Here is a 13,482-nt window from a genome sequence, read left to right as displayed (position 1 = left end):
ATCGCACATCGCGCTCGTTCACTCACCCAGAAGACGAAGGAATAGACGATGAGGAGGCTTTTAAGGCAGGTGATAACAGGTTTGGTCTCCATGATGTCTTCACTAGTCGGCGGGGAAACAAACACGTCGCAGCCACGCGCTGCAGCAGTCTTCACACGGCGTCACGGGTGGAGTGTCTCGCTGCGGCCAGCAGGGGGAGCCCGCCGCGGTACACTGCAAAATGCAGTTTGGGACATTCAGTCGGTATTTGAACGACATGTATACAATTGTACTAGATCAACATTGAAATACTCACATGTATCCTTTGATGGATGACAAAGGTGGTCATGGGATCATTGTGGCTTCTCAGAGATCAAATATGGCCTGAGAATCGCGTTGGGGGGAAGTAGCGGTGTCCAGGCTGCTCAGTACAATATGGCAATATTTTTCAAATAAAAAGTTGTATTTAATGGTTAAAGTGTAATTATGAGAACAAAGTTGTATTTGAAAAAATAATTACACAAAATGGTCATTTCAAAGTACATATAGCAAGGAACAAATACTAAAAAGAAAAATAAGATCATTTTAAGAAAAATTAAGTTGAATTTATTTACATATCATTAAAGTAATACAATAAAGCTGTGCTGCAAGTATTAACTTAAAGTATTATGGGGATAACAGTACATGTATTGGTATTGAACAGTTTCGGTACGGGGGTTCGGGTTCGGTCCGGAGGTGTACCAAACGACTTTCCACACGGACATATTAAGTAGCGTAACGCGCGTTGTGTAAACAATGCACACCGAGGCACAACACACGGCATGCTAGCAGCTAACGGGCTAGGATAGACTGACCATACGTCCTCTTTTCACCGGACATGTCCTCTTTTGCGGAGCTGTCAGGGCGGAGTTCCTTAAATGCCTCAAATGTCCAGCATTTTGAGTTAGGGTTGCGTGTATTTTCAATGTACGTCCAGGGTTAAGAAGGGGTTAAAAACAAAACAAACAGCAGCATTGGTGAGGGAGGGGCAGAGACAGAGAGAGAGAGAGAGTTATGATAAACGCGCATGCGTCGCCAGGCTCTGCTTTTTATCCATAGATTTATCACATTTAATGTTTTATTATCTATAGCAGGGGTGTCAAAAGTGTGCCCCGGAGGCCATTTGCGGCCCACAGCTAATGTTTTAAAGGCCCACGGCACATTCTAAAAATACTATTCAAATAAACAAAAACATAAAAGTGAAATAAAAAAGCTTAAAAGGTTAAATGTCATTTAGAAAAAGTTGCAATGTTGACTAATAAAACAAATCTGTTTTTTTTTTTTCTTTCAAACTGTCATTGCTCAAAACATAATATTGAATCAAAATCAATGTTATTATGAATTATTGACCTATCCAAGGTTCCCATTACTTCACATCAAATATTACACTAAGAAAAATACTTTTGGTGGAAGATTTTGCAAATTTGGTAAATAAATAACCCAAAAATGTATATTTTGTTGTTTTCTTACTGTACCGAAAATGAACCGAACCGTGACCTCTAAACCAAGGTACGTACCGTACTGAAATTTGTGTGTACCGTTACACCCCTAGATAACAGTGAAAAAAGAAATTTCCCAAAAATCAAGTTGACCATATTGTACTGAGCAGCCAGGACAAGACACTGTTGGTGGTCATATTGCACTTTTTGTCACATTTACCACTTCCAGTAAAAAATAAAAAATTCTAAAATTCACATTTGAAATCAATGCTTTGGCTTTTGTGGGATTTAGGAAGCAAACAGTGGTCAAATATGCGGCTTGATAGTACTATCAAAGTCACTTTAACAAATAAAATACGACGGAGCAACATTTTCTCTGTGAGTTTATTCATCTCATTAAATAAAAATGGTGTTCTAGCTTTGTGTCAAGTTAGTGCAAAACATGTGCAAGGGCCAATAGAAAAGTTAAGTGCAAAACATTTGGAGTGAATAAGTGCATCTTCAGTCTATCCGATGATGACAATAAAAAAAAATCCTCCTCAATCCTCAAACGCCGACTCTCTGCCTGTAGCACCTGGTGAGAGAGTCGGCCTTTAAGGTGAGCTTGGACAGCACCCCTTGCAGGCCAGCCAGGTGGAACTGGAACAGCTTCTGCAAGTCATCTTCATCCTCTTCAGAGGAGGACAGCAGGGAGGAAGACGTGGAGGAGGCGGACGCGGCGCGCCTCAAGCCCTCCTTGCGCCTCTGCTCGCCGCTGCTCGACCCCGACTCCATGTCCCAGCGAAGGGACTTGAGCAGCTGGTAGTGGCTGTACATGTCGTCCACGTCAGACTTTAAGTGGGCCATCGCCGTGTCCTCGTCCAAGGGGACGTCCATCAGCAGGCTGGGCACCATGACGGTCTGGTCCATGTTGTTGACGGCCCCGATGAAATGGTTCATGGAGCTGAGGAGGGAGTGTTTCTGTTTGCGCGCTCTGGTGAGCTGCATCATTCTTTTGGAAGGCTTATTTGAGGAAGAGCAGAGAAAACTGGTCTTGTTTCTACTTTGGGGACGATCTTTACATACTCCAGTCGATGAAAAGGCTTTCAAACTCGTCCTTCAAGGTACAAATCAAAGTTGTGACTCGCCCCAAGCGACCTAAAATGGTCCAGAAAGGAACAAATTTTACTTTTTTTTTTTTAACATAAAAACAGACCAGTAACAACACACCTGCCAAAATGTTCAATAATAATACAAATTAAAGCTGCAAGCAGCATTGGTCGGGCCCGCGTATTTGGCAGGTGCTAGTCCTAAGTGTCCCAATACTTTTGTCAAGTTTTAGTCCCAAGTGTCCCAATACGTTTGTCTACTTTTAGTCTGAAGTGTCCCAATACTTTTGTCTAGTGTACCTACCTTGTCTGCATTGTGTGGGCACGCTGGTGCTTCCTGCTTTTAAGCAGCCATCTTAAAAAAAACAGCAGCGCAGCAGCATCAGCGCAGCGGTTCTTTGAAGGCTCATAAAATCAAAACCGGAGCAGTTAGAAAAATTATTTCGATAACTTTTATTTGGAAGGGTTCAATCTCTCTCCTGTGTTATTTTGAAGCTGATACGACAAACGCGCTCAGAGGAGATAATGTTTGAAGAGAAGTGACCGGTTTATAAAAAAATGTGTTTTGAAGGGGAAATTGCAAACTTCCTGTTGATTTTTGCTGGGGGTTGTCAATATATGAAATGTAGGTCTACGTGAGACCTACATAGAGGTTTTTGTTTCATGTCTCTCCGACCTTCCCAGTGGGAGTTACAGGCAGTTTTGTCATTTTTTTTCTTCCGAGGAGCAGTTTTTTCTGCGTTTTATTCAAAAATTGCGCTAGAGCGCAATTTGGAGATTTGGGGTTAGGTTTTTTTATTAGATCGCAATTTTTGCCAGTCCTGATGTGTGTGTTCAGTTTGGTGAATTTTGAAGCATGTTAAGAGGGTGAAAATACAGCTCAAAGAGGCAAAAGTTACTGTTTTTAGTACTTTTTTGTCTTGAAGGGGGAATGCCAACTTCCTGTTGATTTTTGCCAGAGAATATACTATTATGAAATCTAGGTCTAAGTCACACCTTCATGTCTCTCCGACCTTCCTAGTGGGAGTTACAGGCAGTCTAGTTTTTTTTTCTCGTAGGAGGCGCTAGAGCGCAATTTTGAGTTTTGAGGTTTGGTTTTTTGATAAAAAGTTTTGCCGTATATTACTGATGTGTGTGTAAAATTTGGTGAGTTTTGAAGTATGTTAAGGGGGTCAAATTACAGCGCAAAGTTGCGGAAGAATAATAATAATAATAAAACCTTAGAAATTCAATAGGGCCCGCATGGCCCATTGCAAAAGGACTCCCAAGGGAGTCCTTTTGCAATGGGACATAAGGACCTTAATAACTGCCAATACAAAAAGACCCATTAGGAGTCTCACTACCTTCACCTCCCAGGGGGTGATCAAGGGTGCTGGGTCAAATGCAGAGAATCATTTCGCCACACCTAGTATGTGTGTGACAATCATTGCTACTTTAACTTTAAAAGGCGGTATAGCTCGGTTGGTAGAGTGGCCGTGCCAGCAGCTTGAGGGTTCCAGGTTCGATCCCAGCTTCTGCCATCCTACTCACTGCCGTTGTGTCCTTGGGCAAGACACTTTACCCACCTGCTCCCAGTGCCAACCACACTGGTTTAAAAATGTAACTGAGTCACGAGAGAAAATCCCTATATAAATTAGGGATGTCCCGATCCGATATTTGGATCGGATCGGCCGCCGATATTTGCCAAAAAATGCGTATCGGCAAGGCATGGGAAAACGCCGATCCAGATCCAGTTTTTTAAAGAAATTCCTGTCCGTGTTTTCCAACGCACTGATTTAAATAATACATTCCACTTTTCTGCCGCTCCCAAATTTCCATTCCGCATTTTCCAGCACACCTCAACACATCCACAGGTCTGTGTCCTAACCGTTAAGACGGCCATGTGAATTAAAAGTTACTGGTAAAAATGTCAGCTGTCTATGTGCGATATAGAAAGTGACTATATGGTGATATTGGAGTATACGATCTCATGCAGTTGCTTTTAGCTGCTGGCATTACACTGCACTCACTCTTTCTTGTCTGTCTTTCTCACAGACAGACAAGCACACCTTCTTACACACGTCACGTCATACGTCACATACATATACGTCCTCCCCGAGCACAGAGGTAGCAGCATGGCTAACGTTAGCTGTGATGCTAGCGCAGCCGTGCGAGTGGTAATCGAATGAAGGAAGGAAGAATTAATTCCCCCCAAAAACAGCAAGGGGTCCATCGTCTGGCTGTGGTTTGGCTTTAAGTGAGAATATGTCGAAAAGACAACCGTAACTTGTCAAGTGTGGGGCGAAAGCGTTGCAATAAAAAGTAGCATTACTGCTAATATGTAGCAGCACGTCAATATCTCCATTCGGTGCCACACGCCCACACCATCAAAATGCCGAGGCAAACATTTCCAGATCAACACCGTATGGAAAAAATAGTGATTTTTTTTAGTTGTGATTTCCCTCTCTGCATGAAAGTTTAAAAGTAGCAATTATTAATGCAATATGAAGAAGAATGTTTTAATGTAGACACATAGAATCATCATACTGCTGTGATTGTATGCATCAAGTGTTCATTCAAGGCTAAGGCAAAATATGGAGATATATATCGTGTATCGTGATATGGCCTTAAAATATGGCAATATTTAAAAAAAAGGCCATATCGCCCAGCCCTAGTTCAATGATGCCATTTCTGTTTGTCATGTATAATTTGGTCTATTTTGTGTTTATCCTTGAATAAACAGGTCAGTTTCTTGTTACCAACCATTGTGTATTATTCAAACTCCCCTAATTCAGCTGGCTAGTTGTTATCAAGAGTACTAAAACCCTTTTCAACATGATTCTGACAACTAAGTAGGCTAAAAAAAAAAGTTAAACTTTAATACATGCTCGGATAGGCCAGTATCGGTCAGTATCGGTATCGGATCGGAAGTGCAAAAACAACATCGGTATCGGATCGGAAGTGCAAAAACCTGGATCGGGACATCCCTAATATAAATATAATTCACTTGACTTCAAGTTGCATACCAGCCAACTTTTGAAATCAGAAAAACCTAGTAGCCAGGGTCCAGGGGCCGCAGGCCCCGGTAGGTCCAGGACAAAGTCCTGGTGGGGGGTTCAGGGGGCTTCTCCCCCCGACGCAAAATGATTGATTGCATTCAGACAGGTTAAAATGTTGCTAAAACCATCACTTTTCTATCAGTCACAGTGACTTTTCAAAACAAAAATATTACAGCAAAAATCATATGGGTTGATTGACATGTTTATTCTGTAAGCTAACTTCAATAGTTTGAAATTATTTTGACAGTTAATGCCAGTTATCCTGTCAACCTTTCACAAGACTTCAATTTGTTAATTGAAAGTATAAACACTTTTTACAGTAAACAAATGGTAAAACAGTACTAAACAATTCCATAAAAAAAAAAATTGGTGTCATTATTAACTTTCTGTCCAAGCTTGTATAATCTACTGCCTTGTTCAATTGTAAAAAATATTCTGTGCCTAAAATTCACATTTCTATCACAATTATCATACTGTAAACATGGTAAGCTAACTTCATTAAAATTAATAGTCCTGTCAATAGCATGGAATTACAATTCAAATGTAGTTTTTTTGTAAGCCTTTCAAAAGAATTCAAAATATGAAAAATTAATGAAAATGAATTTAAGCCATCAGACACTTGAAAAGTGGCACATCACATCTCTAATGTAATCATTTGAACTTTTCAACAGAAATAGCACTGCAAAAATATTAAGGACATACTTCTGTATTTTGGTAGTTATGCTGTCAACATTTAACAAGATTTCTTCAACTTGGACTTGAAAGCATAAATAGTATAAACACTTTTAACAGTATAACAGTACTAAACAATTCCAATAGATAACATTGGTGTCATTACCTTTTTGTGGCTAAAATCCAAATTTAGCAACGGCATTAGACTTGTGTTTTTTTGTCCCAACGTGGTCTTTTACATCGCTAATTCCTCCGTGTCCGATCGAAAAATCTTGTAGGTGCAATTTGCGTAGTTTTCTCCCTTTTTGGAACGGATAATTATTCCCGGATAGGCTTTTGAATATTCTTCACGGAATGACTGCAGTTTTCTTTTCGGTTTAAGACTCGTTTGCGATTTTTCTCCGGCTGATTCCATGATCGTTCGCTCGTTTGGAAACAATGGCAACTGGTGCCTCGTGCTTGGCAGCGGTGCTATAAATAGCCTCTCGCATGGCATTCGGAATGGCTCGATAGGAAGTTACGGGAAGCAGTGTCGATTGTCATTGTTGTTAAGCGATTTCGTGAATAAAACTTTAAAAAAAAAATTTTTTTTTAATTAATGAAAAACCGTATTTTTTATCACTGCAACCGTAACCCGGAATAGGTTGATGAAAACCGTACTAATTACGGGAAAACCGGAGTAGTTGGCAGGTATGAAGTTGATCAAAATCAACTAAACAAAGGTGTAAATGCCACCAAGTCAGCTGTTGCTGCTTCTGATTGGACAAAATGAGCACGGGGAAGACCCAGGACACGTTGGGAAGACTATGTCTCCCGGCTGGCCTGGGAACGCCTCGGGTATACCCCGGGAAGAGCTGGACGAAGTGGCTGGGGAGAGGGAAGTCTGGGCTTCCCTGCTTAGGCTGCTGCCCCCGCGACCCGACCTCAGATAAGCGGAAGAAGATGGATGCATGGCAGCAGGTGTATGCGTTTGTGCAGTTTTGAAACTACACCTGTGTTGACAGAGGTGGGTAGTAACGCGCTACATTTACTCCGTTACATCTACTTGAGTAACTTTTGGGATAAATTGTACTTCTAAGAGTAGTTTTAATGCAACATACTTTTACTTGAGTATATTTATAGAGAAGAAACGCTACTTTTACTCCGCTACTTTTATCTACATTCAGCTCACTACTCGCTACTAATTTTAATCAATCTGTTAATGCACGCTTTGTTTGTTTTGGTCTGTCATAGTGCCTGCGTTCCACCAATCAGATGCAGTCACTGGTGACGTTGGACCAATCAAACAGAGCCAGGCGGTCACATGACCTGACTTAAACAAGTTGAAAAACTTATTGGGGTGTTACCATTTAGTGGTCAATTGTACAGAATATATACTGTACTGTGCAATCTACTAATAAAAGTTTCAATCAATCAATCAAAAGTGTGAAGGAAAAAAGACCCTTTTTTATTTCAACCGTACATCCCGTCAAAAGCCTAAAGACTGACTGCACAGTTCCTGTCTTCACAATAAAAGTGCCGCTCCATCGCGCCTGCGCTTTCAAAACAAGAGTCTCCGAAAGCCAGCGCAAACAAGCTAGCAAGCTACGGAGTTTGCCGCCAATGTATTTCTTGTAAAGTGTATAAAAACGAATATGGAAGCTGGATAAATAAGATGCCAAAAACCAACCACTTTCATGTGGTATTGGACAGAAAGGAGGAACTTTTTTTCTCCTCCATTTGAAAACGTGGACGCTATCATCACTACTGTCTGATTACAATCAATGCAAGTCATCAGAATCAGGTAATACACCAACTTATATTCTTGTCTTCATGAAAGAAAGGAATCTATATGTGTTAAACATGCATGTATATTCATTAAAACACCTTTAACATGTAAATAAAAACGGCAAAATAAATAAATATATATATATATATATGATATGTGTGTGTATGTTACTCATCAGTTACTCAGTACTTGAGTAGTTTTTTCACAACATACTTTTTACTTTTACTCAAGTAAATATTTGGGTGACTACTCCTTACTTTTACTTGAGTAATAAATCTCTAAAGTAACAGTACTCTTACTTGAGTACAATTTCTGGCTACTCTACCCACCTCTGTGTGTGGATGGATATTGTTTTAACCCCAAATATTTGTTTTTGAAACTCTCCATGTTCGTGTGGACATGAACTTAATATCACAAGCAGAGGAACGCCTGCTAGTTGCTAGCTTACGAGGCCATGAATTGATTCAAATGGAGCCCGACTTAAACAAGTTGAATAACTTATTGGGGTGTTACCATTTAGTGGTCAATTGTAGGGAATATGTACTGTACTGTGCAATCTACTAATAAAAGTCTCATTCAATCAATCAATGCTAGCGAAAAGTTTGAACATCGCTTTTAAAAGTTTTTACTTTGCTCTACTTCAATTTTTCCAAATCAGCATGTAGAGATGGTAATGCAGAGTATTATTCTCCAAACATGTAAACACACACCCTGTAGCTAAATGTCATTTAATTAGCAGCAACTTGACACACCTGATACCAATCAGTGTTGCCTTCCTACAACCATCCATTTACTACCGCATACGTGTCACATTACATTGACCATTTCTGCCACTTTGTCGTAATTCAAGTGACAACTAGCTGCTTTTAAGGGACAAAACTAAGTAAATGGTGACTAATAAATAGTAACTCACCTGCTCACCTGGGGGTGGGGGGGGCGGACACAAGCGTGCCTTGGTCACTGAGAGAGGTGGAAGATAACAGGCTCGCTGCTAAACATGACGTGTGGACTAACCGCCACTCTGCATCACGGATATTGTCACGGCGCGTAATAAAGTCAGCAGCAGACACGTTTAACCGTTTAACGGAGCACGGCGTCGTTATCTCCACCAGAGGGAGGGGCTTACTTCAAAGAGCAGCTTCACTGAGCATGCGCAGTGTTTCACACGAGCGCCGATAGCAATTAGACACCAAAATTAAATAAATGTCACTTAAAACTGAAGATGGGATTGAAATGGTGGATATTAGTACAAATGACACAACAATATCCACATACAATGTACAAGAATGCCACTCTTGGCTATAGTGGTCTATCTAGCTAATTACAAAACAATTACAAAGTTAGCGACAAGCGACGCCAGCGGTAATATTTGCTCTTTTTCATTTTTTTTTCATTTCAACACTCATACTAATATCTTACTATCCAAGCCATTATTTTTGACATTATAATGTATTACCAAGCTTGTTGTCGAATGGATTCACCTATTTTGTAACACTTTACGCAGGAAGCCAACAGGAAGCAGGTGTTTGTGGAGGTTGCCTGCAGGGGCGCCGTTTTTTTACTGCTGGGATTATTTGTTTGAATTATATCAGTCGCTCTAATAAGATATAACTATACAGGCCACTTTGGTTAAAAACAACAACAGTTAAATACATTACTTAAAACAGCTCTATTAACTTTCTAACCTCCAACAGGCATTCTGCGAGGTCACCTGCAGGCGTGTTATTTTTTTGCTACTCTGCCAGGTCGTTGTGGTTTTATATTTGGTTACGTTTAATCAGTGGTTTTATATTTGGTTACGTTTAATAAGTGGTTTTATATTTGGTTACGTTTAATCAGTGGTTTTATATTTGGTTACGTTTAATTGGTGGTTTTATATTTGGTTACGTTTAATCGGTGGTTTTATATTTGGTTACGTTTAATCGGTGGTTTTATATTTGGTTACGTTTAATCAGTGGTTTTATATTTGGTTACGTTTAATCAGTGGTTTTATATTTGGTTACGTTTAATCAGTGGTTTTATATTTGGTTACATTAAATCAGTGGTTTTATATTTGGTTACGTTTAATCGGTGGTTTTATATTTGGTTACGTTTAATCAGTGGTTTTATATTTGGTTACGTTTAATCAGTGGTTTTATATTCGGTTACTATTAATCAGTGGTTTTATATTTGGTTACGTTTAATCAGTGGTTTTATATTTGGTTACGTTTAGTCAGTGGTTTTATATTTGGTTGCGTTTAATCAGTGGTTTTGTATTTGGTTACGTTTAATCGGTGGTTTTATATTTGGTTACGTTTAATCAGTGGTTTTATATTTGGTTACGTTAAATCAGTGGTTTTATATTTGGTTACGTTTAATCGGTGGTTTTGTATTTGGTTACATTTAATCAGTGGTTTTATATTTGGTTACGTTTAATCGGTGGTTTTATATTTGGTTACGTTTAATCGGTGGTTTTATATTTGGTTACGTTTAATCAGTGGTTTTATATTTGGTTACGTTTAATCAGTGGTTTAATATTTGGTTACGTTTAATCAGTGGTTTTATATTCGGTTACGTTTAATCAGTGGTTTTATATTCGGTTACGTTTAATCAGTGGTTTTATATTCGGTTACGTTTAATCAGTGGTTTTATATTTGGTTACGTTTAATCAGTGGTTTTATATTTGGTTACGTTTAATCGGTGGTTTTATATTTGGTTACGTTTAATCAGTGGTTTTATATTTGGTTACGTTTAATCAGTGGTTTTATATTTGGTTACGTTTAATCGGTGGTTTTATATTTGGTTACGTTAAATCAGTGGTTTTATATTTGGTTACGTTTAATCAGTGGTTTTATATTTGGTTACGTTTAATCGGTGGTTTTATATTTGGTTACGTTAAATCAGTGGTTTTATATTCGGTTACGTTTAATCAGTGGTTTTATATTTGGTTACGTTTAATCATTGGTTTTATATTTGGTAACGTTTAATCGGTGGTTTTATATTTGGTTACGTTTAATCGGTGGTTTTATATTTGGTTACGTTTAATCGGTGGTTTTATATTTGGTTACGTTTAATCAGTGGTTTTATATTTGGTTACGTTTAATCGGTGGTTTTATATTTGGTTACGTTTAATCAGTGGTTTTATATTCGGTTACTATTAATCAGTGGTTTTATATTTGGTTACGTTTAATCAGTGGTTTTATATTTGGTTACGTTTAGTCAGTGGTTTTATATTTGGTTACGTTTAATCAGTGGTTTTATATTTGGTTACGTTTAATCAGTGGTTTTATATTTGGTTACGTTTAATCGGTGGTTTTATATTTGGTTACGTTTAATCAGTGGTTTTATATTTGGTTACGTTTAATCAGTGGTTTTATATTCGGTTACTATTAATCAGTGGTTTTATATTTGGTTACGTTTAATCAGTGGTTTTATATTTGGTTACGTTTAGTCAGTGGTTTTATATTTGGTTACGTTTAATCAGTGGTTTTATATTTGGTTACGTTTAATCAGTGGTTTTATATTTGGTTACGTTTAATCGGTGGTTTTATATTTGGTTACGTTTAATCAGTGGTTTTATATTTGGTTACGTTTAATCAGTGGTTTTATATTTGGTTACGTTTAATCAGTGGTTTTATATTTGGTTACGTTTAATCAGTGGTTTTATATTTGGTTACGTTTAATCAGTGGTTTTATATTTGGTTACGTTTAATCAGTGGTTTTATATTTGGTTACGTTTAATCAGTGGTTTTATATTTGGTTACGTTTAATCAGTGGTTTTATATTTGGTTACGTTTAATCAGTGGTTTTATATTTGGTTACGTTTAATCAGTGGTTTTATATTTGGTTGCGTTTAATCAGTGGTTTTGTATTTGGTTACGTTTAATCGGTGGTTTTATATTTGGTTACGTTTAATCAGTGGTTTTATATTTGGTTACGTTAAATCAGTGGTTTTATATTTGGTTACGTTTAATCGGTGGTTTTGTATTTGGTTACATTTAATCAGTGGTTTTATATTTGGTTACGTTTAATCGGTGGTTTTATATTTGGTTACGTTTAATCGGTGGTTTTATATTTGGTTACGTTTAATCAGTGGTTTTATATTCGGTTACGTTTAATCAGTGGTTTTATATTCGGTTACGTTTAATCAGTGGTTTTATATTCGGTTACGTTTAATCAGTGGTTTTATATTTGGTTACGTTTAATCAGTGGTTTTATATTTGGTTACGTTTAATCGGTGGTTTTATATTTGGTTACGTTTAATCAGTGGTTTTATATTTGGTTACGTTTAATCAGTGGTTTTATATTTGGTTACGTTTAATCGGTGGTTTTATATTTGGTTACGTTAAATCAGTGGTTTTATATTTGGTTACGTTTAATCAGTGGTTTTATATTTGGTTACGTTTAATCGGTGGTTTTATATTTGGTTACGTTAAATCAGTGGTTTTATATTCGGTTACGTTTAATCAGTGGTTTTATATTTGGTTACGTTTAATCATTGGTTTTATATTTGGTAACGTTTAATCGGTGGTTTTATATTTGGTTACGTTTAATCGGTGGTTTTATATTTGGTTACGTTTAATCGGTGGTTTTATATTTGGTTACGTTTAATCAGTGGTTTTATATTTGGTTACGTTTAATCGGTGGTTTTATATTTGGTTACGTTTAATCAGTGGTTTTATATTCGGTTACTATTAATCAGTGGTTTTATATTTGGTTACGTTTAATCAGTGGTTTTATATTTGGTTACGTTTAGTCAGTGGTTTTATATTTGGTTACGTTTAATCAGTGGTTTTATATTTGGTTACGTTTAATCAGTGGTTTTATATTTGGTTACGTTTAATCGGTGGTTTTATATTCGGTTACGTTTAATCAGTGGTTTTATATTTGGTTACGTTTAATCAGTGGTTTTATATTCGGTTACGTTTAATCAGTGGTTTTATATTCGGTTACGTTTAATCAGTGGTTTTATATTTGGTTACGTTTAATCAGTGGTTTTATATTTGGTTACGTTTAATCAGTGGTTTTATATTTGGTTACGTTTAATCGGTGGTTTTATATTCGGTTACGTTTAATCAGTGGTTTTATATTTGGTTACGTTTAATCAGTGGTTTTATATTTGGTTACGTTAAATCAGTGGTTTTATATTTGGTTGCGTTTAATCGGTGGTTTTGTATTTGGTTACGTTTAATCGGTGGTTTTATATTTGGTTACGTTAAATCGGTGGTTTTATATTTGGTTACGTTTAATCGGTGGTTTTTTATTTGGTTACGTTTAATCGGTGGTTTTATATTTGGTTACGTTTAATCGGTGGTTTTATATTTGGTTATGTTTAATCAGTGGTTTTATATTTGGTTACGTTTAATCAGTGGTTTTATATTCGGTTACGTTTAATCAGTGGTTTTATATTTGGTTACGTTTAATCAGTGGTTTTGTATTTGGTTACGTTAAATCAGTGGTTTTATATTTGGTTACGTTTA

General features: G+C 37.3%; 2 protein-coding genes across 3 annotated transcripts in view; both read right to left on the bottom strand.

The window, feature by feature from the left end:
• Positions 1–188, bottom strand: part of tspan7 (tetraspanin 7) — a 43,253-nt gene extending 43,065 nt beyond the window's left edge. Inside the window, exon 1 of the mRNA XM_061970679.2 lies at positions 27–188. Coding sequence (XP_061826663.2) covers positions 27–92 — 66 coding nt within the window. The 5' untranslated portion in view covers positions 93–188. The remainder of the gene's footprint in view (positions 1–26) is intronic.
• Positions 189–1,823: 1,635 nt separating this feature from the next.
• Positions 1,824–9,373, bottom strand: mid1ip1b (MID1 interacting protein 1b). Of its 2 annotated transcripts, none has more exons than XM_072914548.1 (2): positions 8,945–9,373; positions 1,824–2,594 (listed from the first exon to the last, which is right to left on the bottom strand). In XM_072914548.1, exon 2 carries the CDS (start codon positions 2,445–2,447, stop codon positions 2,004–2,006), a length of 444 nt encoding a protein of 147 aa, XP_072770649.1. In that variant the 5' UTR covers positions 2,448–2,594; positions 8,945–9,373; the 3' UTR covers positions 1,824–2,003. The 2 variants fall into 2 exon arrangements, with proteins under 2 accessions (XP_072770649.1, XP_061826492.1); XM_061970508.2 differs by having other exon boundaries at positions 8,937–9,371.
• Positions 9,374–13,482: the final 4,109 nt, after the last annotated feature.

Source organism: Nerophis lumbriciformis, linkage group LG13 (genome assembly GCF_033978685.3).
Source record: "Nerophis lumbriciformis linkage group LG13, RoL_Nlum_v2.1, whole genome shotgun sequence".
Taxonomy (NCBI): Eukaryota; Metazoa; Chordata; class Actinopteri; order Syngnathiformes; family Syngnathidae; genus Nerophis; species Nerophis lumbriciformis.
This window is presented reverse-complemented; position numbering and strand designations above follow the sequence as displayed.

Coding starts and splice junctions, on each gene's coding strand:
- mid1ip1b (XM_072914548.1), bottom strand. CDS start 2,447: ATGATGCAGCTCACCAGAGCGCGCAAACAGAAACACTCCCTCCTCAGC.